This window comes from Cinclus cinclus, chromosome 12, assembly GCF_963662255.1.
Source record: "Cinclus cinclus chromosome 12, bCinCin1.1, whole genome shotgun sequence".
In the NCBI taxonomy this organism is placed as follows: domain Eukaryota; kingdom Metazoa; phylum Chordata; class Aves; order Passeriformes; family Cinclidae; genus Cinclus; species Cinclus cinclus.
The window spans coordinates 15,365,878-15,393,221 of NC_085057.1; the positions used below are offsets into that span (position 1 = coordinate 15,365,878).

At 41.5% G+C, this 27,344-nt stretch overlaps 1 protein-coding gene across 1 annotated transcript in view; it reads right to left on the reverse strand.

Moving 5' to 3' along the window:
- The window catches only part of SFMBT1 (Scm like with four mbt domains 1), a 30,846-nt gene extending 4,311 nt beyond the window's left edge, over positions 1–26,535 (reverse strand). The window contains exons 1-15 of the mRNA XM_062500656.1: positions 26,508–26,535; positions 20,301–20,395; positions 15,602–15,842; positions 15,137–15,225; positions 13,502–13,748; positions 12,706–12,803; positions 11,839–11,940; positions 10,864–11,014; positions 9,025–9,107; positions 7,027–7,153; positions 6,245–6,358; positions 4,823–4,865; positions 3,902–3,966; positions 2,318–2,457; positions 353–462 (exon numbers count right to left, since the gene is read on the reverse strand). Of these exons, the coding sequence (XP_062356640.1) occupies positions 353–462; positions 2,318–2,457; positions 3,902–3,966; positions 4,823–4,865; positions 6,245–6,358; positions 7,027–7,153; positions 9,025–9,107; positions 10,864–11,014; positions 11,839–11,940; positions 12,706–12,803; positions 13,502–13,748; positions 15,137–15,225; positions 15,602–15,842; positions 20,301–20,395; positions 26,508–26,535 (1,733 nt within the window). The remainder of the gene's footprint in view (positions 1–352; positions 463–2,317; positions 2,458–3,901; positions 3,967–4,822; positions 4,866–6,244; positions 6,359–7,026; positions 7,154–9,024; positions 9,108–10,863; positions 11,015–11,838; positions 11,941–12,705; positions 12,804–13,501; positions 13,749–15,136; positions 15,226–15,601; positions 15,843–20,300; positions 20,396–26,507) is intronic.
- Between the last annotated feature and the right edge of the window lie 809 nt (positions 26,536–27,344).

The window sequence follows — 27,344 nt, forward strand, 5'->3', positions numbered from 1 at the left end:
AAGCTTCCCAAGCAGTACATGTTTCTGCTTTAAAACACTGACAATTATCTTTAGGTGAATTAAATAATCTAAAACCTTGCCTACAGGTCTGTCAGTACAATGTTGTACCAGTGACACACCAGTCTCTAGCTGCTCACATGCCTGTAGCAGAGTACACTGCCATATTATGAGGCATTAAAATCACACGCACCCAACCAGAATTCATAAATTTATAAAGAATTTAACATTTAATGACTGTTGGCATCTTGATATGCTCTAAGTGATTTTTCCTTCCCTGAAATGTAAGATAAAGCACAGACTGCAAAGAATAGCTACTAGGACTGACTAGACAGGGAACAGGACAAGAATTTACTTGGCTTTTAGGGTCTCTCCATGGCCATGCCATGCAGCCTCTTCATCCAGCTGCAGCTCTCGCAGGACACGGCTGGGTTTGTAGGCAGCATTGATCAACAAAGTGAGAACCTACAGCGAAGGAGGGAAGAGCAGAAAACATGTGTAAGTTATTTGTACAATAAATCTGTTTTAAAGTGCCAGGGCAGAATAGGAAATTACTCCTATTCATCTAAATTATCTAGCATCAAAGCACCCATTCACAGCAGGATTACAGACATCTCCTGAGAGTGCCAAAATGAACACTGAGAGCAGCCGACACTTTGGGCCTTCCCTGCCCTCAGAATCTGTCTGCAGAGTCAGAACTGTATCCAGCAATTTCCAAGTCATTGCCCTTGAATTACACATCACTAAATTAATGCCTGGGGCTGAGAACTCCCAAACTTGAATAAACTTGGTTAAATCTGAGCCATTATCTTCAAGGCTGTATGTGAAGATGTGCCAAAAAATGCTGCAGGATTTTGCTGCCTGCTAATCTACTGCTTACCAAAAAAACCACAGTGCAGAATCCTAAGCTCTCATCTGTTTTGCTTCCATGAACCATGATAAAAAGCCTGTATTTTAATAAAATTATAATTTCCCAGGTACTGTAAAAGCAACTTGGAAGTTGTGAATAACCTGAAGTTAGTGGGGAATAGTACAAAACGTGCACTCTAAATGTACTTTTTATGCTCACTGTGTGCTTATTACAAATCATTCCCAACGGGGTGCATAGCAACCTTGACATTACAAATTTGCAGTTTTATTGCTACTAATGCAGCAGTCCAGAAATCAAAGAAAAGCATTATATATAATGCAAGCACCAAACTCTCTCTAGGATTTCTAGAGCGAGCAAGACTCACAACTGAAATGAATACAACTGAGTATACTGGCTGAACTTTCAGCACCACTCAGCACCTGCACATCAGCAGCATTTGTGCACACTTTCTGCTTTCAGGCAACGAAGCAGAGTAAACCTTCAGGATTACATGAAGCTGCCACAGAATTTAACATTTTCTCTTTCGCACTTCTTACAACAAAGTACTGAAACTGGCAGGAAGGACAGGGTACTTTTCTGCATGCAAAAATAGACCTTTTTCAATAATCTGCTTGATTCTTGACAACCAGATTCTTGTTTTACAGCATGTCTGCCAGAAAGTTTTTCTTAAGGGCTCTCCCCATTAAGATACTTGGTATGGAAGGTAAAAATTCCAAGTATGTTGAGGCAATTCTTACATATAAAGTGATCATGACAGCTCAAGTGTGCATATCCAGTTAGTTATGTCTTGGGAAATTTCCAGCCTCTCAGGTCAGATAATAAGCACCTCATGACCTTTTTTGAAATTTCAGAAAAATAACTATTAAAGTATCTGTAAATTTGCTGTGAAACATCTGGAGAAGAAGCTCTCTGGCATTAAAGAATGGCCTCCTCCTCCTTCAATTACATTAAGAAGCCAAACTGCAATTTCACCTGATCTATGCAAATTGTATCCAACTTATAAATCATAGATAACTCTTTTCATTTCCCAATTACTGAAAGTAGTTTCCCATTTTGACTAAAAAAAATCTGTATTTCCTCTGTTTTACCATCAACAGTGCAAACCGTAAAGGAATTTTGGGATTATCTCTAGCTAAATTCTGTTAATTAAAATGGAAACATTTATTACAGCTATAAAAAGATACTAACTCTTTGATTGTGGTAATTACAGGTTATACTGTTTTAACAGAAAATAAAATTTAGCAGTACAAGGCTGAGTGTTACTTAGATAAATGAGAGGCTTTTACTTGTATCAGCCATTCATAAAACCATTCATGATTTATACTTCATTATATGCAAAAAAGACACACTTTACTCATCATCAGCTTAAATTTCTGAATTACCCAACTGTAATTAGATACTGTGGTGTTTAAGACACACTGCTTTTGGCAGTGTATCCATCCAGCTCACCTCCTTCAGCACCAGAACACAGTTCCCAGGTCCCACGGACTGGGGCAGCTCTGCAATCCTGCCCTTGTTCAGGTAAGGCCCTGAGAAGCACCGGTGGTTGAAGTAGATCTTTGGGCAGCAATACTTGACATTAATTACCACTGAGAAGTGAGAAATGAGAAAACAAATGTTTAAATCACACGCTGCAAATGCCCCAGGAAAGAATCTCACAGTACACAACAGTTTGTCTGCTGTAAAAAAAGGAGGGGGAAAAGTCTTGAATGACAGGGATTTGAAGTAGCTTCTGTGTCACATTTTGCAATGGCAGCATTAGTTATTCCACGTTGCCAAAACATTTTTTATACTTCACACCCATGCTTGAAAATTGTCAAGCTGCAGTAAATAAAGATGGTCATGCATCAGAAAAGAAACATTCCTTCCTGGCTAGTGTGTTGGTTCATGGTATCACACCAGTGAGAACAACAAAGACAAAGACAATCCCAACTCTTGGTAGCAGAAGCAATTCCTACACAGCAATTACAGATGAATGCTCCAGTCTATTTCTTCTGCCTCCAGAGAAACTGGCAGTTATTGTCCATTGTTTATCCTAAACTGCAGCATCACGTTTTTCACATTTTTAGATTATTTTCCTTTGATTAGCAAACAAAAGATGCAGCGTCTGGTAAACTGACCTTTGATGAAGTGACATCAAGCTCTCTATATCTATTTAATGGTTCAGCATTGCTCGAAATTCAAGTATTAATATATGTTGCAGCACACTTATGTACAAAACCAATATTGTTTTACCCAACAGTGTTGTAGTTTTTCTTGATTGAGCAACACTATCACTTAAAGACTTTACATTTAGCAGTTGAAAACTGGCAAATAAATAAATGAAGTCATACTTACATTATGACTCTACTAAAAGTCAATTAAATTATAAACAAGCACACATCATTTTTATTTTGCTTTTGGTGAAGCTTCAGATGTGCACTTCACTGTACAGAAAACAGCAGAGGAGGCACTCTGTTGCCAAATGGATGGATCTGTGTGACTGTCACCAGCAGATGTACTTATTCATCACATTCCTTCTTGCAACAGTTCAGAAAATTATTATATTTTGCCATCTGGTACACAAAGCAGTTTACTGTTTGAATTGGTTTTGTTTATCACCATGATGAAGTTAACACAAAAACCAGAGAGATCTGCTTCCCAAAGCCAGAATCCAACAACTCTTGAGCACAGACAGAAGCACACCAGCTTCTCCCACATTATCAAACGTAACAGGTGACAATAAAATGTCACCTGCACAGGTCATAGTACAGGTGACCTGTGCAAGTGACCTTTTATTCAGCTTCACATATTCTCTGCTGGAGGGGCAATGTTCTGGTGTAAAAATCTGATTTCCAGGCTTAATGCACATATGAAACACAGAACACAAGTAACTGGAGGTTTTTGTTTGTTTCATTCATTTTTGCAGTTCAACAAATCATCAAAAGATGATAATTTCCAAACCCTTTCCATCTCTTCCCTCTCCTAACAGGGTTGAGCAGGTGAACTCTTACAGGATTTTGCCTCTGTTAGCCTGACCTCTGTGATCAATACCTGAGTCAGAAGAGTTCAGTTCCTGGTTCTTTAATCCATCATGAACTGTCCTTGAAGACAAAATTCTGAAATGAAAAGAAGAAGAAGGTTGGGAAAACAGACAGACAGTCATAACAGTCATCTCTCCATTACTAAAACGCCATAATTATTTTTTTTTCCTCAGTTCCAGCCTTATTAACCTGCTCTTCACACTTCCCCTGTTTCACAGCATCATGCAGAAACCACCAAATTCCACTTGGAAAGGACTTCTGCCCTGCTACAGCCAGCAGTAATCCTTCCTTGCTTGAAGTCCACGGGCCACCATGGTGACAGACACCTCCCAAGATTACCCACAGGAGTTTACAACCCTTGACTCCTTTTTATGTCACATTTCACAGCACAAGGCAGTGACAAAACACAACCAAAATGACCCCAGTACTCTGGTAAGGATCCCAATTACAAAACATGGGGGAACAGTCTGCTCAGTATTTTAGGAGCAATGCAAACGCTGGCAGGACTACTGACAGCTCTGGTGTTTGTAAAGCTGTAAGTCAATAAAGCCAACTGTAAGCATTCCATGAAGCATTTCTGAGCAGGCTCACAAGACTGAGTTCCACATGCATGACACAAAGTTTCTAGACTAATTGTAGATATTAGTAGAACTCTTCTTTTTGCCTGCTTTAGGCCAAATTTCATCTGGGAAGGAAGAAATACAAAAAAAACCCTAATCCAAGCTTTCTATCTCTTCCTGCTGTTGTGCAAGATGTCTTTTTGAACATCAGCAGAATCTACCAGCATTAACAAAAATGGACTGTGGAATCTCTCAACCCTCAGTACAGCAATTTTGCAACTCCACATCTTCCTAACACAGCATATTTTCCAACTGAAAAATTAAGAGTAAAAACACAACAAAAAAATAAAAGCAAATAACCTGTTACTTACTGTTTCTCTGGCTGAACTACTGCAATTTTTTTCTGCTTGTTTACTGAAAGAAAAGAAAAGAGCAAAATATAAGAGGCAAATAAATGAAGCATCTAGAACAACAGCTATATAGTGGACTCATTTATTCTAAGCTATACAGCAGAAAGGATCTATGTTCCCATCACTGCAGTGTCACAGAGCTGACCCAGCTGCACGAGAGGCACACCGGCCCAAGTAATTAGAAGAAAACCAGAAGGTTTACTTCAACTTCCATTAAAAATTCTTTAAATCAAGCATGCCTAGGTTTCTATGAAACCTAACCTTCTGTACCTCTTTGTTTGCATCAGAGCCCCTAAACCACCTGTACTACCAGCCAAAAAAGGAATGGCATGCTTTCTTTTTCAGCACTGAAAGGTTATGTTCTTCGGCCCAACGTGCCCAAGTTTACTGGCACAGTAACTTCAGCACTTTAACTTTGACATGAACTGAAATCAGCTGGTTAGAGACATCAATGACTTAAGATAATTGCTATGCAGGAAAACACTGTTGCAACCAAGTCAGTCATTTAGATGATGGGTCCACTTGCTAATTCTGACTTTCACAATTGGTTAGCAAAATCAAACAAGGTAATGCAACATTATGCCTCTTCAGCAATTTCAGGCTTTGTCCCCAACAAACTTCTGGATTCTTTTTTCAAATAACCTTTTATGTAATTAGGATCTCCCCTTCTTCCTCATCTGTCCTTGGCAGTGCAAGCAGATTAATTTCTCTTGCTTTGACTTGCAGAAAATGACAGCTCATTTCAACCTAAATTTTTTCTTATCTTACTCAATGAACACTCAAGAAATTATTTCGTTTCTCCAACCCCCATTAAACCTTAATAAACATGCCTCACTAACCAGTTGAGAGAAGACACTATCTTATTCTACCTACTAGTGTAGTTAAAAAGGTAAGGTTTACTCTTCAGCACTTTGGGGATCATTAGGGATCATCACCACCTGGCCCACTGAGAAAATAAGCCCCCTTTATTTTGACTCCAGAAATATGCTCACACTCCACACTGCTTTGTTGTGGCATTAACTTCGCTTTGCACAAATGCAAGTGTAAAATCAGTATCAGGGTCAGACACGTGGCAAGAACAGCTCACACAGAAGTAAATGCAGAGCATGGGGTCTGTTCACACACAGATAGGATTTATTTGCTATGGTAAACAGATTGTCCCAAATCCATGCAGGGGCCTCAAGCCAACACTGTGGGGTTTGGAGTTGTTGTAGGGTTTCCAACTGGCCCCAACAGCCAGGGGGACAGTTGTGCAACACACAGATTCTCCGTGCATGGTGAATGTTTCCAGATTCAGTGATGCCATTGATAATTCTGCAGTAATTTGCTCTGGCAGATCTCACCAGCTCTAACCCAACACTGCAAAGAGAAGAGAACTGGTACCTATTGCTTTTCGAGGAGGCCTGAGCTGATATCCATTCGTCTCACACCAACCCACTGGAAATATATTCATTGATTCCACACTCACTATACACTCAAGGACGGGTTTCTTGGAGCCTGTTCAGTTTAGGAAAGGAAAAATTGAAACAAGTCATAAACCCCTGATTTGGTTACACTTGCTGAATGTTTGTTAGTGAAGCTGCATTTATTTATTGTGTATCTGGAACACAATAACAATCATTTATTCACCCCCTTCTACTGGCCAGACTCTTTCCTGACCTCATTTACTTCCTCCTAAAGGCTGGAGATGGGAATTTTCCTTCCGCAGTTTAGCAGAGATGCACAGTGCATAGTAAGTGCATGCTGATGTACTTCCAATCAAGAAATGGGATTATAATGGAGAACAGCTGACACAGGCTTACTCTATCTTAATGAAGAAACTTTCCTTCCCAGGTCTGGCCAAAGCTTGCTCAGAATGCAAGTCACTCATCTGTGAAACTGTCACAAGGCCCTGCTCAGCACTTTGCACTTGGAGCATGAGCCCAGCACTGACACTGCAATGCACAAATGACATTTCTGGCTTAAATAAGCAGTGCCAGCCAAGGCAAACTGGAAACAGACAATGCAAGTGGGTTTTCATTGTGATTTAATTGAGGAAACTGTGCCTTGCTGCCCATATGCTGCACACAGTGAGCTTCCTCCAAATATTCCTCGGGTTTTGGGATGGCACTACAAGCAAGTGTAGTGGTGGGCAAGCACGCCTCCCTTCCCCCAAATCAGCTTACCCTCCAGCTGAAGCCAGAGGTATGAATCTTTTAACTTGGTGACTGTAGCAACACAAACTTCTTCAGGATCAACCGGGTTCACAGCCTCGAGTTTCATGTTCTCTTTAAATCCATGGTCAGAAGTTAACTAGGAAAAAGCCAGAATACTTCAGTAAGACAGCAGCTGTGTATCCAGAACAGGACATTAATATCCATGAACTGGAGCAACACATAAAATCCTCAGTGCCTGAATACCACAGAAAGATACTCAAACACAGGAGATTTCAGATAATTAGCACACTGAATACAAGTAAGACATATTAGGAACTACAACAAATATAAGTTAAAAAACAAACAGACGTAGCAAAAAACATATTTGTCCTCAAAAAATAAGGATGCTGAGGCTTACTGAAAGGACTGAGTGCATTCTCAGCAATCAGAAATTCTCTGCTGCCTGCCACCTGAGTGATAAGTTTGACAAATAGTCTGACCAGGTTCTCTATTCTATCATGTTAACTTGGAAATCCACTTTATGTATGCAAATAACATTGCTGCCTCATCTGAGTTCTGGCAGGCAGAATAGGAAGCTTTCTTTTCATTCTACATTTTTTGGATAAGTAGGGTCTTACTTTATTCACCAATATAGTTTGCATTTATATAAAAAAAAATTCCCTAAAACATAAGAATAGGTATTTATCCAGCTCTGGAGCTCTTGAATTAAAGATAAGCACCACCAGCCAGAGAGAGGACTCTTCTTCCCAGAGCCACTCTGCAATGTAATTACAGGATCAATACATTATGAATTCTGGAACTAGCCTACAGTGATCAACTCTTCTGAGAAAAGGGATAATAAATTCAATGACCTGTTCTAAGATGCTACAGTTTACAAGATAGAACAAGGGCAACAAGAATTCATAGCCAGCAACAGTCTCTTCAAAAGCTGGTAATTATTCATTCTAATTTTCCCCCCTAAGCACTGCAATAGTCCAAGTATGGTAAATGGAAAGCAGGTGTTAGTAGTACCCATTACTGCTTGACAAGGTATTGTGCTTTGGGGGACAGCACTACTGTCACTGAACTAACAAAAGCCCAAAATCTTGCATGTCCTTCAGGCACTGGTTAATGTAAAATGATTATTTGGTACTGATTTGAGATGACTTTGTATTGATTAATACAATGGAATTAATTTTTCAAGCTGAAAGGATGGAAGATTGAAAGAGTACCCTTAGTAAATGAAAATAAAGTCTATTAAAAGGCCCCGTTTCCACAGCTACAGGAGTGCCAATGATTGATGCTGTTCTATGTCTCTTCCATGGACTCTTACACATCTCAATTTCAAAAACCAAACATTTATTTTCAGTCTGCTTTATCACAACTGAAACATTTGGTCTACTGCTTCCCCACCTAGGAAGCTGGCATGCAGCTACTTCAGGTCATACTCATTTATACTCCCTCATCTCTTCTGCTTCCTGAATTATCACAGGTAAGGTGTTAAGGTACTCAAATGCGTCCAGAGGAGGGCAACAAAACTGGTGAAAGGGCTGGAAGGAATGTCATGTGAGGAACAGCTCAGGACTCTGGGTTTGTCCAGTTTGGAGAAAAGGAGGATGAAGAGTGACCTCATTGTTCCCTGCAGCTTCCAGAGGAGGGGACATGGAGAGGGAGGTGCTGATCTCCAACGACAGGACCCTTGGGAATGGCTCAGGCTTGACACTGACCAGCACTTCTTTATTGAGAGGGTGGTCAAACACTGGAATAGGCTTCCCAGAGAGGTGCTCAAAGCTCCATCCCTGTCACTATTTGGACAACACCCTTAACAGCACGCTTTAATTTTTGGTTAGCTCTGAAGACAGTCAGGCATTGGACAGGATAATTAATCACTGCAGCCCTCTTCCAGCTGAAATATTCTATTCTACTTGGAAAGGCAATTAAAGTAAGAAACATGCAAAAGGCTCCTGTCCCTGGAATGAGGAGAGTCACTGAGGCAGCAGAGGAGATTTTCCTGCAGGAGAACCTTACCGAAGGGAAGCAGCTCTGGGGAGCTGCCTCAGCACCACACTGCTTGAGGTAGTCAGCCCAGTCAAAGTCCTGCCCAGGGTAACCTAGGACAGCAAAGAGCCAAGGGTTAGAGTTTATCAGCTGAGACTCATTTCAAACCCCCCTGATACACAGAGCACTGAGATCTGTCTGGGTCACTCAGGTCCGTGAGAGTAGACAAGAGCAGCAACTGAAACATGGGAAAACAGTTTCACCCTTCTCACAAAGTACAGATGAAACTCAGGAAAAATTTCTGCAGCTGTTGTGTCAGCTCTGAAACTATTTCTTAAAAACAGAACACCCCAAATGTGCATAGCATCAACATGCTACTCCCTCAAAGACATAATCTAATACTAAGTCATTAAAGAGAGCAGTAAGACGTGCCAAGAGCCTCATCAAGTCTGATAACAGCTGTAGATCTGCACAGGTTTGAAGGGAAGTGTCTTAACAAGGAGTGCATCAAGAGACAAAGAATCCTTCCAAGAAAAAATTTATTCTTCTTGGGGGAAATACTTGGCTTCCCTGTGATCTAACAAAAAGCAAATAACTGAAGGGAATGGGGCAAAAAAGTGTGCTACCATGTCAGTTTGAGGTTGGCAGTAAATTAGCAAGGACACAAGTGCTGCACTTATTCCACAACCCTTGAAGGGACATCTGTGACAACAGTTTTAGAAATCAGACAAAATATTATACCCCGTGTCAGAATACAGTATTAACATGACAATCCAAAATTGTAGCGAGCCAAAGTCTCCCCCGAGCCTTCTTTTCTCTAGGCACCCCCTGCTCCCTTAGCTGCTCCTCCCAGGATTGGGCTCCAGCCCCTTCCCCAGTTCCATTCCCTTCTCTGAACATGCTCCAGTCCTTCAGTGTCTGTCCTGCAGTGACAGGCCCAAAACTGAAGCCAGGATTTGAGAAGTGACCTCACCAGTCCAACCTAAATCACTCTGTGACTCTTCTCCTCAGAAAGGGCTGAACCACAGAAGGACTGAATTATTCATTTTTCTCAGTTTTACCAGTGCCAACAGGGCTCTTTGGGACCTCACACAATTCAGAATGTCCACTATGCCCAGGGAGATGAGAACAGAAACTTAAAATCTTTTTCAGCTCCAGTCACATGCCTATAAAGTGAGATTTCATTTTTCACATGCAAAATTCTAGGAAATGCTGGTCAGGCAGAGCCACTTTTCACACTTTATCCAAGGAAAGACAGGAGACAAACATCCTACGGTCTCTGCTCCTCTGATGACAGGAGCAGCTGAAACAAAACATTCTGAATTGTGAGGTGGCAAACAAGAGAGAAGAGGCCCAGGTTTTACAGTATCATTGACATTTCCAGTTTTAGAAAATGAATAAATATTTCAGCAGTGCAGGAACAGTACCCTATTCCCTTATACCCTGAAGCAACATTTCAACAATTTGCAACAGTGCCTGATAGGCTATTGATAAAAAAAAAAAAGTTCATTAACTTCTGAGTGATAAGATGGCCTACAAATATTATAAAATGTTGGATAACAATGTTCCATTCTGATCAGAAGCAAAAATCCAGTGCAAAGACTACAGGCTTCTGATAGCATGTTAATTAAACCTGAGATCAGCCTTTCTTTCAGGCCTGGAACACTCACTCCATTCATTCCAGTGCTCAGGTTGTTATGCATGACCAGCACCCTCATCCTCCCACATCCACGCTCGTGCCTGCGAAACTTCAGCTCCCCAAACTCAAACCTCCTGATTTTCAGAACCGGATCTCTCTCGTGCCATTGCTGACAAGCCAGGTGCTGTCCTGAGCAGAGGGGAGGGCAGGAGGAGGCTGCACAGACATACCTGGGGGAGGGCTGAGGTGCAGCCCGTTCTTCAGGCTCCACTGCACCGGGAAGATGCCGCTGCTGTTGACGTGACAAACGTAGCGCTGGCTGGTCACACGCTCGGGTCTCAAATCATCAATTTCTATCATGAAATATTTGTCATTGTATACCTGCAGTCAGCCAAAAGAGAACCACGGGCTCGTGTGAGATGCAGATTCTGGTAACTTTATTAAACAGCAACATTGCCTGATGGAAACCCTTTACCTTGAAATACCGCGAGGGTTACAAAAAAAGAAAATTAAAAGAATCTCTGGGATTCATAAACTCATCTGCACTATCCAGAAACTTAACAAATATAAATAATAAAACTTAATGTCTGAGCACTTTAAAGATAAGGTGATCAAGTGCTTTAGGGAATTTTCTCATTAAAAATGGACAGAAATCAGCATTTATGGTCTTCTTACTATTCTATAACAAACTGTGTCCCAAGATGGACTGTCACAAATAAACGCACTACACCCCTGAAGCAAATAGAGGCAGGACAAGCAAATAGCAAGGAAAGTAACACCTGATCATACTGGAGAGTTTTCATTTCAAATATGAAAACCCTTGTCTGGAAATCAGGCCATCTAAATGTCATGTATACACAGTAATGACATAACCTTAGCAAAATCAGAACACCAAAATACTATCTTCAGATGGATACTCAGATTATGAGGGATTACACCCAATTTTAAAAAACTGGGTGTAACAATTTTCATATATTCATCTTTTGAGTTTGTATCTTTATGGAACATTTCCCTCCATTGAAATCCAATGGTTTCACCATCAGCAGTTGTTTCATCAGGCAGCCTGTCCCCTGAGGGAGACATACAAAACACTTTGTTTGAAAACCAGCACGAGATTTTAAAACAACCAGAATTCCCTGAGCATTTAAGAACAGAAGTAGCAGTAGAACTGAGTCTTAGCAGGGCTGGTTTAAGAACCCTGGTACCTTGAGAACTGTTGCAGGAGAGATAACAAATGGAGCCATTGGGTCCACAGCTTCCAGCTTCATGCCTTCAGAGAAGGAGTGCACGCCAATCACAGGTTTATCCTGGAAAATTATGTGTTGCTGTGATTACCTGCCCTCCTCCATCAGAAAAGAGACCTACCTCACATAAATCAACTGAAGAGGACAAGATTTTAAGGAGTTTTTATCTGTTCATTCCAAGAAATCAACATGTCCCAGTACCAGCAACTTCTCTGAATAAAAAGGTCAACAATGCCCCCTGAGTTTTTGATGAGTTTTAGGAAATCGAGACCCTATGACTTCTTCCTCTGACATTCTCCACACAGAAGCAAGATTTGATAATACAGAGTGGTCTCATCGGTCGATAGAAATGTTTTGAGGTTTTCCCTGAAACCTTTAGCACTTCTCATGTACTACACTAAATGAGAACTATACAGGTTTCCATTTCAGTCTAAGAGAAACCTGCAGAACAGGACTCCTGCTCCAGAATGATCTATATCTTGCTCTGTACATGTCCCAACAAATTCAAGGGCAACAGCATCTCTACTTCTTTTATAGGTCCAAACAAAGCTGAGAAAAAATAACTAAGAACCTGAAGGACTAAAATATGTGGACCATGACAACTAATGACTCGCATAACTATGACTGGTGCATTGTCTAACTTACCAAGAATTTACCCCAGTATGATTATTTTTCATTATAATTACATTTCTACACCAGAGAGGGAAAGGAAATACATTTTAGAAACCAACAAAACAGAATCTGGAAAGAATTTTGGGTGACTGACTTGCCTGAATCATTTCTCAGGAATATAGCATTTCCATGGTATCATCCACAGCACTAAACTACCTTAAAAAGATCTGTTGGAACGGACGACTCCTCCTCCTCCTCTTTCACCTTCTTCAGGATCTCTTGCCAATCTGCTTCACTCCTCAAGGATCTAATGGCTTGAGGAAAAATAGAGGGTAAGAGTGAGTAGTCATTTTTCTTCCTCTTTTCCCTCAGAACACTTAGCAATAAAGTTTGATTTGTGCCCCTCTAAACTGTCAAATTCTTTATCCCACGGTTCCCCCTCCTCAGGAAACACTTTACATCACTAGCAAGCTCATAAGCCATCCCTCTGTGTTTCTGCCACTTTTTGTCCCCCTCCTCTGATGGCCTGCCCTGACATGGACATGCCTGAAAGCTGTGTCCACCTGTCCCAGACTCTGCCTCCACTTCCACACACTTGTTCCTCCTTTTAAGGGACATTTTCGTATCTTTAAACAGTATCTAAATCAGTCCAGTAAGCTTGAGGGTCTCAACTGCAAAAGCTCCTGCTGAGCAGTACTCCAAAACCATAAAAACTTGTTCCATCCCAGGAAAACAACCTTCCAAAAATAACCAAATCGTGAAGGCATTCCCTTCCTCACTTCTTTCCTTCGTGCAAACAGGAGGAAAGTTTTGACAGACAAAAGCATTTAGCAGCTTTAGAATAAATGGCTGGAAAATCTTGTAGGACTATTTGTGCCTTCACCTACATTTGATTAGGTACAGGACTTGTCAGATCACACGGATTATGTGCACCCAGAAGAACAACACAGAGCACTAAAGCAGCAGCCTCTACCCTCTGATCACCACACACAAGATCTGTGTTTTCAAGTACCTAAAGGTGGTTGCAGGCTGTATCCATGCTGAGCTGCCCAACCCACTTGGTGAAGGAAAGGGTCCAAATAGAAGAGCCACTGGTCAAATTTGTCCAAATCCTCCAGGCCTTCATATCTCAACTTAAGCCTCCCACCAACATTGTCTACCACGGTGACTATCCAGGCTTCCAGGGAGTCCCGGGTGTTCTGCAGTTCCAGTCGGGAGCCAGGTGCAATGAGATCCAATGGATTTTTCCCTCTGTGAAGCTACAAAAAATAATACAAATTGTGAGAAACGTCGCTCACTTTTTTAAAAAAAGCAATCCAAGGGTTTATTAAACCTTAGCAGCAAAAAAAACTCCAAGAAAAGACTGAATAAGGAGGAAAATACCAGCGCTGGGAGCACAGGACTAAACTGCCATGTGCTCACCTACAGAATGGATGCTCTGCCTTTTATGCCCCTGGGCCCTCCCAAAGTCTTGCCAGTTAACCCTTTCTCTGCCAGCCATTGGTGGGTACTACTTACACCTTGATTGGAGGTCAGATGTAGTAACAAGCCAGCCCTCCCCAAATTCCCTGATTACCTAAGCTATCCTGTGACAACAATACAAGAGGGAGGGGAAAGAGAACTACGGGATGATATATTACAAAAACAATTATATATCCACAGAATTTATCTTAACATACACATAATATTCATCCTTTAATTGTGAGAGCCAACCATCACATTAGTCATTTATAACACAAATTATTCTGTACAAGAGAACAAAACAAATCCCATACTTCCACCTCTTTACACACAATCTGTCTGCATTAATAAAGTATGAACACAGAAGCACAGAAATCCATGTCCCTTCCTAACACAAGACAGAAGTGACAATGTTCAGAATCGCTGGTGTTTGTGTCAGAGCTCCTGCACTGCCTGTAGATACAGTCACACATTTCACTTAAGTCTTCATTATCATTTTCAGAGACATTATCATTTATATATTCCAGGTTTGAAGGAAACATGTATAAGCTCCTTCTAAAACTGAGTCATCCAGCATACAAAGATGACTAGACAGAAACATACAGACAGGACTGTTAGCTGTAATGAAGGTGACAAAGGCATTTCCAAAAACCATTATGTTCTATACTTTACAACCAGACACTGACATAAGGTGCAGATATTGTTTTAAGTGCAGAGCAGGGGACAAAAATTTGTTTCTTCACTAGCAAAAATGTAATATTTTAGTGAAACAATAACATGACTGTTACTAAAAAAGGCCAAAACAAACCAATGCAAATTGAAAGGAGTCAACTGAGAAAGGAGACAACATGAAAGCCAGATAAATAAAGCATTATTTTCTTAGAGCTGTATAGAGGAGGAACAGAATAAGAAGACTGAAACCTTAGGGAGCTGAAAAAGGTCTTTCTTTTGCCAGTATTAATGAACAACCCAAACCTGCAGCAGCAGATATGTTTCAGGACCACAATATAAAAATTAAATACTGTAAACAGGAAACACTAGAGAATGGAACTCTAGGGTCAACAGCATATTACAACGCTCTCTAAACTTAAAAATGGAATTGAACTGACAATTCAAATAAGGTACCCTTAATGATGAAGGGCAAAGCCAAGACAAAACCCAGTATGCAGCCCCTTGCAGCACTTACCCCCTCCAGCAGGTTAGCAGGAGCACTGCAGGCCCCCTTCAGCACCCGCTGAAGGAACTCCTCCTGGTCAGGTATCTTGTCCTTGATACCTAAGCAAAGAGTCAAAGAGAAAGACTGTGGGTTTTCCTGCCAGATAAAGATTATTCAGACACAAGATGTTACCACAACCTTGAGCTGCCTAATTCAAGATAATCTGCCACACACCAGCAATAGCTCAAAACAAAGAAACAAAACAAAAAAAAAAACTTAAAGGAAACACTAAAGCCATAGACTTTGGTGGTGATGATTAAGATAAAAACAAACCTCAGCCATGGGATTTCAGGAAAACACAGCAGCTAACCTCAGCTTGTCCCCACAGCAGCAGCATCTGCACCCCACAGCAGCTACACAGGCTGCCTGCCCGGCTGACACAGGAAAACAGCAGCCCTTGGCGTGCTCCCCTGTTTCTGCACACAGAACTGGTACCTTCAGGCACTTTGAGAACCTTCTGGTTCTGCTGGCACCAGCCGATGGGGTGCAGATCAGCTGTCAGGATGTCACACCAGAAGTCAGCCTTGCGGTCCTCGCCGTAGCCGTCGTAGCGCAGCAGCAGCAGCTGCCCGCACGTGGTGATGATGGTGGCGACCCAGTAAGTGTTCTGGTCAGACTTGACAGCCACTTCCAGCTTCATGCCAGGGGCAAAACCATTCTGCAAACTTGTATCCACCTGATGAGGAAGAAGATCAGCACATCTGAGCGCCTCCCAGAAACTTAATAACAGAGGGAACAATTTAGACAAGCTCATGAGAAAAGAACTTCAAGCCAAATGCCATCCAGTCTCTTCAGAGAAACAGCTTTATCACATTATGGGACCCAAACTGGAATGCACAAAGAACCATCATTAATGAAAGATTCTTTGCATTTCAGAGTATCTTTTCAAGCTTAAAACAGTACTATGTCATTCATTTTTTTGCCCTGGACAGTACCTTCACTCATCACTGAAAGGCATTCCCACTCACAGCTGGACTGTCAACCTGAGCAAAACTCAAGGCCAAATTCAGCACTACAACCTTGACTTGTTCTGTCAGATTGTGTCATTCAAGGTTTTTGGAAAAAAAACTCATTTCAAGTACATACACACGCCTTAGGTAACAGTATCTGGCTCTTCCACCTCATCTTCCTTCCTCATCTAAGAAGTCACAAAAGTGCACGAAGTGCAGAATAAGGATTTTTGACCTCTCTGTGCAAAAACCTAAAGAATTCTACATGCAGTAGTGTTACATAAACTGCATGGAACACAATCAGTCTGTATTCTTCATGCTTTGACATGAATAAAGCACCAAACACTGGGAGCTCTGTCTGTGTGTGGGTGTGCTGTGTGCAGGTGACCAATCTGACTGCACAGGACTGACATTGACAGGGGAGACTTAAAAGAGAAGGCAACACCCCAACATTTCTCATATCCCTAACTTCTCCTAACTCAAACAATCCCAAAAAGAGCAGATGGACCCTCTTCTGATCTCTCTATAGAATGTTCTGATCTATGCTTAATTCCAGGACCTCAGTCCTAATTAAAACTCTGACATGTCAACTCTCTATTCTCAATTGACTGTAACTCGTATTCTTTCTTTTTTAAGAGGTCCCAAGTTCCATTTTCTCTTTGAACAAACTACAAGAAAGGCTCTCTGTATGATGCAGATGGAGCAGATATTTTCTGGGGTATTTATCCCCAGTTCTGTGCTGACACCTCAGTAACTGCCATGGCTATTATAGTCTCATCAGCCAGCACATACTGGTTTGCTAAAAATAAAACTTAGACAACTACACCAGAAAGAAAAGCATATGCCTGTGTTAACTGTTCACACCCTTCAGGTTAATACCCTTCACTTAGAGAAATCTCTTCTTAAAAACCTAACCAGCAGGACCCAATACCTGCAGGCATTTTGAAGTGGTATTATAGAAGGTGTCTCTCGAAAAAGACCAAATATTCCCAAAAACTTCACGTTCTGATTCCTGAGAGAGAAGCCTCGAGCTCAGTGCAGCATTTGAAGAATTGGGAAATCTGTGCTGCTCCCTGTACCAGATCTTTCAGCAGAGGCTCAGGGCAGGGAGAGCAGGTTTCAGAAGCAGCAGGAGCAGCGTTCCCTGCCTGCAGGAGCTGCTGCCCACCTGGGGAACAACAACAAACCACGGGCTCCTCCAAGGGGGCACCGGGTCAGCCTGGGCAGCTGGGCACCTTGGACACCCTCCAGAGCATCCCTTGGGCAGCAGCAGGTCCGAGAGGGCAGACGAGCTGGCCAGGAGCTGTGTGACTCCACACCACCCCTTCCCATCAGGAGCTGTCCCCCAGTGTGTGCCACAGCACCAGCCAGACCCAGGGATGGACTCAGTGCAGGAGGAGATGATGGTAAGGCACAGACAAAAAAGATTAAGAGCAATGCAAGAACACGCAGTAAATAAATGTGTTCAGATTATGCTGAATACCAACTTGTTTTTCATGGTCACACACATGTTGTAAAGGGCAGAAGGGAATTTAAAAAGAGCATTCAGTTCTAGACAGAGTGTATTTAGATTTGGGGGAATAACAGCACTGGCATTCATGACAGCTCCAGGTTCTTGGTAATTTCTTTTTCTTGCTACATTTTATGCCAAACAGTCACTTTGATCTTGATATTGTTCAATTTTTAAAATGCTAACAAATTAAACATTAGAACACAATTTGAGAAGTAGCTTACATTTTCCAATGTGTTTTACTGATAGCAATGCAAAACTTTCAGAATTAATATAAGCATGCAAATATAGGAAGTCACCTCTCCCATCAGCAAGTCCAGTGCTTTGCTAACACAGGCTGTGTAACCGTGGATTACATTTTCTTAACCTGACCAGGTACTCTCCTACAACGTGTGTTAGGTATTTCTCACCCAAAAATTGTAACGGGAGCTCACTACTTCAGTATTTAAAAAGAACCAAACTGAAACTGTACAGTCCTATTAAAAAATGCATTTACATTAATTAATTATCATATATGTTCATTTGCTCTTGTGCCAATACCATTCTTCACCTCAGATTTTTCCACTCTGTTTTTCTGAGAGTAAAGCTTGTTAACTCTCCTGACAGTGGATTATAAAAACACGTAATTCCTAAAGTCAAGAAACTGGGACCATGGATTTGAGCTGGAGCCACACCAGTGCCTGCCTGCTCTCCACTGAAAACCACTCACTGATGCATCCCAGAATCACACTAACCTTGCTTCAGTGCTCTGTCACAAAGACAGGCTGGCACTCTCCACTGGGAGGCAGTGAGGCTCTCTACTCCACCTTTCCCAACACATTACCTCCTAATGGACCCAGAAACCCCCAGCATGTGACCTTGCACTCCTGCATTTCTATTAACAGCAAGACTCTGATATAAATACACTCCTCCCTCTGCCTGTCAACTCAGGGTCAGTAATAACTTCTCAGAATTTTATGCCAAGCTTATTACAGAGAACATCAACACTGGTCTCTGGACAAATTCTAAGGAGCTGTGGTAGAAAGTGCTCACTAGTTCCATTCTGAACATTTCCATGTTCAGTGATGACCTCCTTGCAGAGACCCAGGCCCCCTGAGCCCCCAGGGCAGTGTGACAAAGGGGCTGGTCTTTGCCCACACCTCTCCACCAAACCACTCTCCATCACAATGTCACCTCACCACAAAAACTGCACTGTGCTCCTCACAGGTAGAGATTAGTGACAATACAAAATGTGGAGGTTTTTAATACTAATTGAATTTTTATAAACCATAGCCACAGCCACCAGACCTCAGACTTGAAACAGCTGAGCTGGTGCAAGTGCAGTGAGTCTTCCAAAGTGTGTCTCCTGCTAATTAACAAAATCCAGCTACAGTATTAATTCACTTGGCAATTGCTGTAAAGCTGGCATTAGAATTAATTGTACAGTGCCCAAACTGTGATAGAAGGCCTCTTTAACAGAGATCCAGTAAGGGAAACCACACCAGAAGAGACAGACCATTCCTTGTATTACTGCAGAATGCCATTGCTCTGGTTCCATGCTGTGCCCTCAGTGTGAGCTGCACGGACACCACCACTCTAAAAGCTCTTGCTACACCCTCAGTACACCCAGGAAAAATACAGCAAGCAGAAATGAGATACCTGAATTTTTACTTTGAACAAAAAGCTTACAATTATATCCCAGTGTTCTAACAGCCTCTGTGAAGTCTGTATTTTCTGTGCATCTTTACTACTAACACAACTGACATATTTTAACAGATTATTTAATAGTCTTCATTTCTCCAGGTTACCCTTAGACTCAAAAAGCTTCATGATCCTTCACAAACAGACCTCGGTCTGTTTTCCTGCTGATTTAAGTTTCCTCATACTGAAAGTCATGCCATTGGACCCAAAAGTCTGAGCACCACAGGGTATCTTCCAAGCAATGTGTCACACACATTCACCAGTCTGGCAGTCTGGAAGGTGCTTTAATTGTTGGAAGAGAACAAATGGGTTTGGACACCAGCTCTGTACAGCTCACCTTCACTGAGGACCCTGTACAAGAAGGCGTTCACAGATCTCACACATTCAGATCTCCCCCAATGGGACAGTGCTTTCCAGGACTTTACCAGCAAACATTTAAAATCTCCAAGGGCAAAGACAGGGGCTTATCAAGACTTCATCCTACTCAGTAAGCTTGTGATAAACAATTATCCTAATCAGTTTTTACTACAGTCAAGTGTTTGGCAGAGGTGTGATTTTCTCCTTGCTTCCTTGAGGTCTGCTATTAAAGCCTTCTTTGAGAGGACATTTGAATTCTGCTGTTCAAGAACTATTCTGCCACCAGCTTTCTAAAGCTACTCCTCCATAGTAGTTGTCCAGGACCAATCATCAAAAGAAGAAAGAGAGTGGGTATTTTGAGCTTCTTGAGAAAAATCAAGCTTATCTTCTGGTACAGAAAAGACCATAACTCCCTAGATTTCAGCACTTATGGGTGGGGTTACCCTGTGCTATGTACAGAGAGGAAGACTAGAAACCACAGTAAAATGGCTAAACTCTGCATTTCTCTATAAAAAACACGATTCTAGTTAGTCTTCCAAATTTGAGAGCAGCAACTCATCAAAAGAAACCCTAAACTCTTAGTGTATCAAAGAAACAACACAGGAGATACTAAGCACACATATACCCCCTTACTCACATGTTTGAAAGATCCATGGGGTGCTGCAGTTGCTCCTGTGTCTTCTAGATACTCATCCCAGTTGAATTCCATTTCTTCCACACTGGAACCAGCATCTGGAAGAGAATTCAAACACTTTTAATTCTGTAGTTTTAGGCTACTACAAATCACAGCAAAACCCACTTCAAGTCCAAGTGACTGAGTACACAAGTGTGCAGTGAACACATTTCAATAAATGGACAACACTACTTGGCCTTTTGTTGCCTGTGAAGAGCACTTTTAAGCTGGACTTGGTCTGGAAAACAGTGAAATCCTGAGGATTTTGGTTTAGCACAAATTTGCTTACAATTTGTGAGAGGGAAACATAGGCAGAAGAGCCCTGTATTTGTATCAACAAATATGAAAGACTCAGAACTCCAGCTACACTGGACTGTTGCTGTTTTAAACTGAGAACCACCAGGAAAGAGCAATGCCACTAAAGCAAGAGATTTAAAAAGGAAGTCTAAAAAACACTTTGAAATATGACTGTGCTCTTTTTAAAATTAGATAAGTATGCATTTAGGTGTTCTAAAACACAGGACTTCAGGGTAGTTCTAAAGAAAACAACTTCAGACACAACTGAAATAAAGTCCACTCAACTTGGTCACTTTAAAAGCCCAGCTCTTCAGGTGTAATAGCTGCTTTAGCTTCTTCATTATGGAATGCATTTGAAGCATAAATGTGCTAAAACCCCTCAAACCACAGTTGAAAGCTCACTCAGGCTGTTAGGGAAGCAAGCACCTGTAACCAGCCACACTACAGATTAGTCAAATTTTCTACTATTACTGTCAAGCCTGTACCCCAGCCCTGGTCTCCCCCTCAGTTCTGGCTTGCCCCCCTTTTTCCCTGCTCCCCCCCCTTATTCCCATTTTCTCCAACATGTACCCACATTGCTAAAAAGACACCAAAACAGCACAGGGTGGATTTCAGTCCCCTCTTTAGCTCAGCAGGCAGCCATGTGACATTTTCCCTGCAGGAACACAGTGGGATGGCCAGGGAACATCCCAGCCCATGCAAGCAGCATTTTTAACCTCAACACAAGAGGTTCAGGTTCAGCAGCAAAACAGGGAAGCAGTGGCAGCACACAAGAGCAGAACTTTCATTTTCATTTCCAGGTTTGATTCCACCACCTGCACCTTAGCTGTCTTCATGGAAGAACAGGGAGCTGGCCCCCTCTCAGGACCAGGAAACTGATACCTTCTTCCTTGTTTAGATTTGAAAACAGAAATCTCTGGGTATCACAAGCCCAAGGAGAGCTCAGCAGAGGTTACAAAGGCATTTCCTACTTTCCCTGCATTTCCTAGGACAGGCAGGAACTGATTTTCAGTAGCTTGACTAGGAAACATTACACACAAAAAAAATTAACAAATTTCTAGCACATGCCCTTATGAGATCCCTGGACAGGCTAACGAGCTAAGGAAGAGCTGGGACAATTCCCAGTCCTCCAATAGAAAGGAGCAAATATTTGTCCAAAATTCTGAGATATATTAAATAGACTAAAAAACCTACAAGTCTGAGTTTAATAGGTTTGTTTTTTCTTAAGACTGATGGTTAAGCTCATCATTGACTTTTCATTGTTACTCTAGGAGTTATCACTTCCCAAAACTTAAAAATGTATATTCAGTTAGCTGTTGTTTGCTGATGACATTATCTATTTTAAAAGAGGCACTTATCTCTCCAGAACCCAACTTTGTTTTTAACCAACCACAGCTGGTTATTTTGGCTTTTCATAAGACCAAGAGCTCAAAAGATTCATAGCTTGAATATCATCATCACTTTTAAACAATGATTTTTAACTTATTAAAGAAATTACCAGGAGAAATAAATAAGGAGTTTTATTTAGAATTTTTTTGAGGAAATAAAAGGTTAAAACACAGACTACAGTTGTTGGCAAATTAGGGTGGAGCTGATGAAAGCTTTGGCTGCAAGCCATTCTCAGAAAAACAATTTCATTGCAAAATGTTGTTAAAATAGATTAAGGTTTCTCAACTAATTTAAACAGAGTCTTATTTCTATATGACCATAAAAACGCTGAAGTTCACACCTCTAGAACCAAAAGGGAATAAACACCAGCTCTGGTCAGTCAGACCCAGGAGCAAATTCTAATTTTCCTCCCAGAGAAAACCATCTCACCCTTCCCATCAAAAACCACCCTGCAGGAACAACCCCCCTCCCCTCCAGCCCCAAAAAGTAGGTCCTGCATGGTGTGATATTGTTTTTGAATTTTTTTTTTCCTTGTTGCCAGGGTTGGGATTAACGGTATGAGAGACTGAATTTTGTGTTTGGACTCAGTTGTTTATTAATTTTTATTTATGTTACAGTAAGTGCTACAGCACTTCTAGCTAACAAACTAAAAATGGCAAAACAGTGATGTATTTTGTTTGTTACAAGTTTTTTTTAAAGTATAATTGTCCAATTAAAAACTAACACTAAAATTATTTTTACTTTTAACTTAATGACCAAACACTCATGACCCACGGGGGGGGGGGGGGGGGGGGCATTTTTTTATTTAATTAAAAAGTACTATTTACACGTATGAAGAAGAAGGTGAAGAAAGACAGAAACTTCTGCTCTAAAACTTCCATCTTGCCTTCTACTTATTACTATATTCTAAAACCCCAAATTCCAATCCCTTCGCCGTGCGATGTCACACACTTCTATTCAAACTACACACCAGTGATTCTAGCTACATCACTCAATTTTGGAAGCCTTCTCTGAGGCCTCCCATCAAAAGCAGCACTCTCTTGAGGGTCAGTGCCTGGCAGCACAGAAAGCCCAAAATTCCCAGTTTCCAGGGCTCCAGGAATGTGTCCCTGTGCTGCTGGAAGTGGCACTGTGGAAGCAGAGCTCCTCGATCCCCTTATGGTCAGATAACTGCAGCAGGGGCACTAAAGCGCCTTCAATGAGCCACAGGTCACTTCACACACTGAAAGGGTCAATTAGGAACTTATGGTGACACTTAATTGCTACAAGGAGCTCCCAGGAAAGCCGGTTGCTGCTGCTCCAGCGAGCCTTTGCCTTTAGCTGCAGCTAAAACCATTCCCGACAGGATCAGCCACCTTTGGCATCCCGCTCATCCCTGCCCCACGCTCAGAGCAGCTCCTTTCCCTTTCCCTTTCCTTTCCTTTCCCTTTCCCCTTTCCTTTCCCCTTTCCTTTCCCCTTTCCTTTCCTTTCCTTTCCTTTCCTTTCCTTTCCTTTCCTTTCCTTTCCTTTCCTTTCCTTTCCTTTCCTTTCCTTTCCTTTCCTTTCCTTTCCTTTCCTTTCCTTTCCTTTCCTTTCCCTTTCCTTTCCCCTTTCCTTTCCCTTTCCTATCCATGTCCCTTCAGCCTGTCCCATGCTCAGAGCAGTCTCCTGTCCTCAAAGCCACATTCCTGAGGGTCCATAAGTCTGCACAAAACACCCTGATCAGTCTGAGTTCAGAATGTTCAGTAAAACCTCAGACATTTACAGCAGAGGTTCTTGCTACTGTGAGAAAACTTGCAAATCAGTGTGACAGATGACAGCAAGCTAAACTATATTTAATGCGTTTGATTCCAAAGCACAATTTATTCATCTAATGCTGCACAGGTGTATATATTTATGCTCTCTCTTTCTTCCCATATCCTTAATTGCTACCAGCCTTAAATGAAATCAGCTTTCTACTACATGTACACTTATTTCTCTGTATTAGACAGGATGACTGAGCAGCACCTTAGCCAAGAGGCAAAGCACAACTTTGGCAAAGGCAGGGGAAGAAATCTGACAAATCCCATCACTCTAGCCCTGCCATGCAAACAGTTTGAGTCAGAAAAATTTCAAAATCAAGTTAACTTTTTCTTAAGTAGAATCTGAGAAGTGTCCTACAGAGGTTCTGTAGAGAATAGTCATCCACTTTGGAGGTGAGAAAATTCTCTGTAAGAGTATCAGCAGTTTTCTAGGCAGGTGCATCACTTCCCATTTGTCACTATTTCTACTAGCATTATTGGGAACACTCACTCTTTCTGAATTTTATCACAAATTACATCCTGCTGCTCTATGATATATACAGGTAGAGAAAGAATATGGAATTATACCATTTGGACAGGAGAATGTAGTGAAATATTAAGGAAGTTAGCCCTTAAAAATATCTGAAATTGAAACAGTCTACAGTAGGCTGTTCTCATCTTTGGATCTGAGCTAAATTCTCACTGCAAATAACTTTCATGCATCTTTAATGTGATTTAGTTGAAGACTGTCACATTGGACATTTAAGTACATCACAACTAAAGGTCTTGCAGACTTCAGTAAAGCTAACCCAAAGGTTTCTCACCCTGAAATGTAGATATAGTTCAATCTGATTTTAATAACAGTTAATCTTTTTCGTCTCCACCAGCTGGGAGGCCATGAATAAATAAAGACAGGTTGGAATTTCAGGAGTTGAGAAAGACTGTGACAAGAATAAAAGTTGTCTTTTTGCTTCATGGTGCAGGGGAGCATCACAACCAACAACCCCGAGCTCTGACTGGGTTCTTGGAGCCAGAGAGCTTGGATGCAAAACCAGAAAAACAGAGGAGAATCTCCAAAAGCTGCTGCAAATTATTAAGTGGAAGAAAATTACACCAGTCAAAGGATATGAAGGCAATATTCCAGCAGTGGTTTGGACTGGTGTATCTCAAAAGCACTTCAGAAAACAATATTAGAGGGCACAACAAGACCAGTGTGCTTATGCTTACACAGACATTTGCTGGGAACTAGCTCTGAATGCAAGTAAAGCTCTCATCATTTATTATTTGCTCTTCACAGCCTCCTGTACTCAAACCTGGCACAAAAGGATGCTCAGGGAAATAGCTGCTGAGTAATTTCAAGCCAGTATCAAACCTTTCCTTAGTATTCAAAAGCACACAGTGAGAGAGGACTCTGCGACCCTGCTACTTTTTGAGGAAGATGGAAAAATGTCAATAAAGGTTTTAAGACCGAGGGATGTGCTATCACAGCCTGTGGACACACCACTGCTGACCACGTAAACAACTCCTCACTCTCCTTGTCACTGCCTCACACTCTGTGACAGAAGCCTGCAGTTTCCACTAAGCAAATAAAAAAGTATTTGCATGTGCCAGGAGGAATTCTACATATACATCCATGATGCCTTTTCTTGATTACTTGAGGATGTAACATTGACAACAACTTGACTGACTTGATGTAAATTAATAATCAAAAAGCATATTTCAGCATCATAACACAGATGATAGCATTCTTCTAAAAAGCCCTATAGATTAAAATTATGTTTAACATTTCTTTAACAACACTGACAACAATTAGATTTCCACAAAGTAAAGATACAAAAATTACCAATAGTGAATTGTCCTGTCAGAAGAGCAGCTTGTTGGACAAGTACCAAAGGAGAGCAATACTTAGATAAAATCATGATCCAATTGTTTACACTGACAATCACAAATTAAAATTTGCTTTATTATATAAACTGCAATAGGTAGGAACCTCCTCAAAGAAAAGGGACAAGCCATGGCAGGCAAGACTGAGAAAATGGATGGTCCCCACAATTCCAGAACTGTTTCAGAAAGTTGGTAGTACTCCCAGCCATCCCAGACTAACACTCTCCCTGGCCTGGTTGTCCAAGGTGATCCAAATCCTGTGCTGATTTATCATAATACACCACTCTGCAGGAGGTTAGGAATTGATATCACAAAGAGAACACACCGAGGCACTTCAGCAAAACAGGACAGATTACAATGGCTGCAAACAGCTTCGGTTATCTGACTTTTTCAACCAGCAGCAAGAGCTTGCCAAAATATTAAGATGAACACAAGGACAGAACTAGGTATTAACCACTCTGAAGGATAAATGCCTTAAAATAATAAGTGTTAATACCACCAAGCTTTTCACAAGCCCATCTCATAGTGGTACCACAGAAAGGAAAGTCACAGCTTCTTGAAAACACAACCACCAGAAGGTGGGCCAGATTTTGTTTCCCTTTAAGCCAACAATACACCCTGCTCTGATACAGAACCATGTACCAGAGAACCATGTATACAGAACAAACAGAACCACGACAGCCCCACAGACAGAACATAACCCAGAAACTATGAAAGTAAGTTTCTCTCTGTGTGCAGCACAAGGCACATGCACTGCGAGGCACTCACTGCGCTCATCTCTCTTCCACATTGCTAATATTTTTAGAGAAGCTGGTCAGGGAGCTGGGCTGGACTGTTACCTGCATCATACTGCTGTTCTCCATTCATCTCCACAGGAACCCAGTGGTTGTTCCCAGAGCCAGAAGCAGGGCAGTCCAAGGCTGTCACTGTTTGGTGATCATGAGTTACCTCCCGCCTTCGACAGCAGCCGGGACATTCGGGAAGGGATCCTGGAAAACACCTGAAAGGAACAACTGGTAAGAAAATCTCCATGGGATTTTTTTAGCTACTTTTAAGAGAGAATCTAGAGTGGTTTGGGTTGGGAGAGATCACAAAGATCACCTCCTTCCAACCCCCTCCCACTATGCCAGGTTGCTCAGGATCCCATCCACCCTGGCCTTGGACATTCCAGGGATCCAGGGGCAGCCACAGCTTCTCTGGGCAGCCTGTGCCAGGGTCTTACCACCCTCACAGGGAAACATTTCTTCCTAATATCCAATTTACAAACCTATTCCTATAAGCAATTAAATAACTAGCTCATTATGAATGATAGAAAATAAGTGAAAACAGGTCTAAAGCAAGCCCACCAGTTCATTAACAATGAACCACAAGTTTTGTTTCTTTACAAAATGCTCCACAAAAGCAAAGCCGTAGAGCAAATAAGAGCCTAGGTAACATGTTTCTTTTACAAATAACAGACTGTGACTGACATCTTTATATAAATCAAAGAGATCAGTGGCCATAAAACAAAGATTATCGGCTTGAAAATTTTTGTAAGAAAAAGGTAATTTCAAAAAGCCTTTGCATTCTTGTTGAATGTGAAGTACCTGTTTTATTTAAGTGAGATACCTGAAATAATACAGAGAACTAAAAATGAGGTTCTAGAAAACATAGGCTGAAATAAACACATTTTGAGT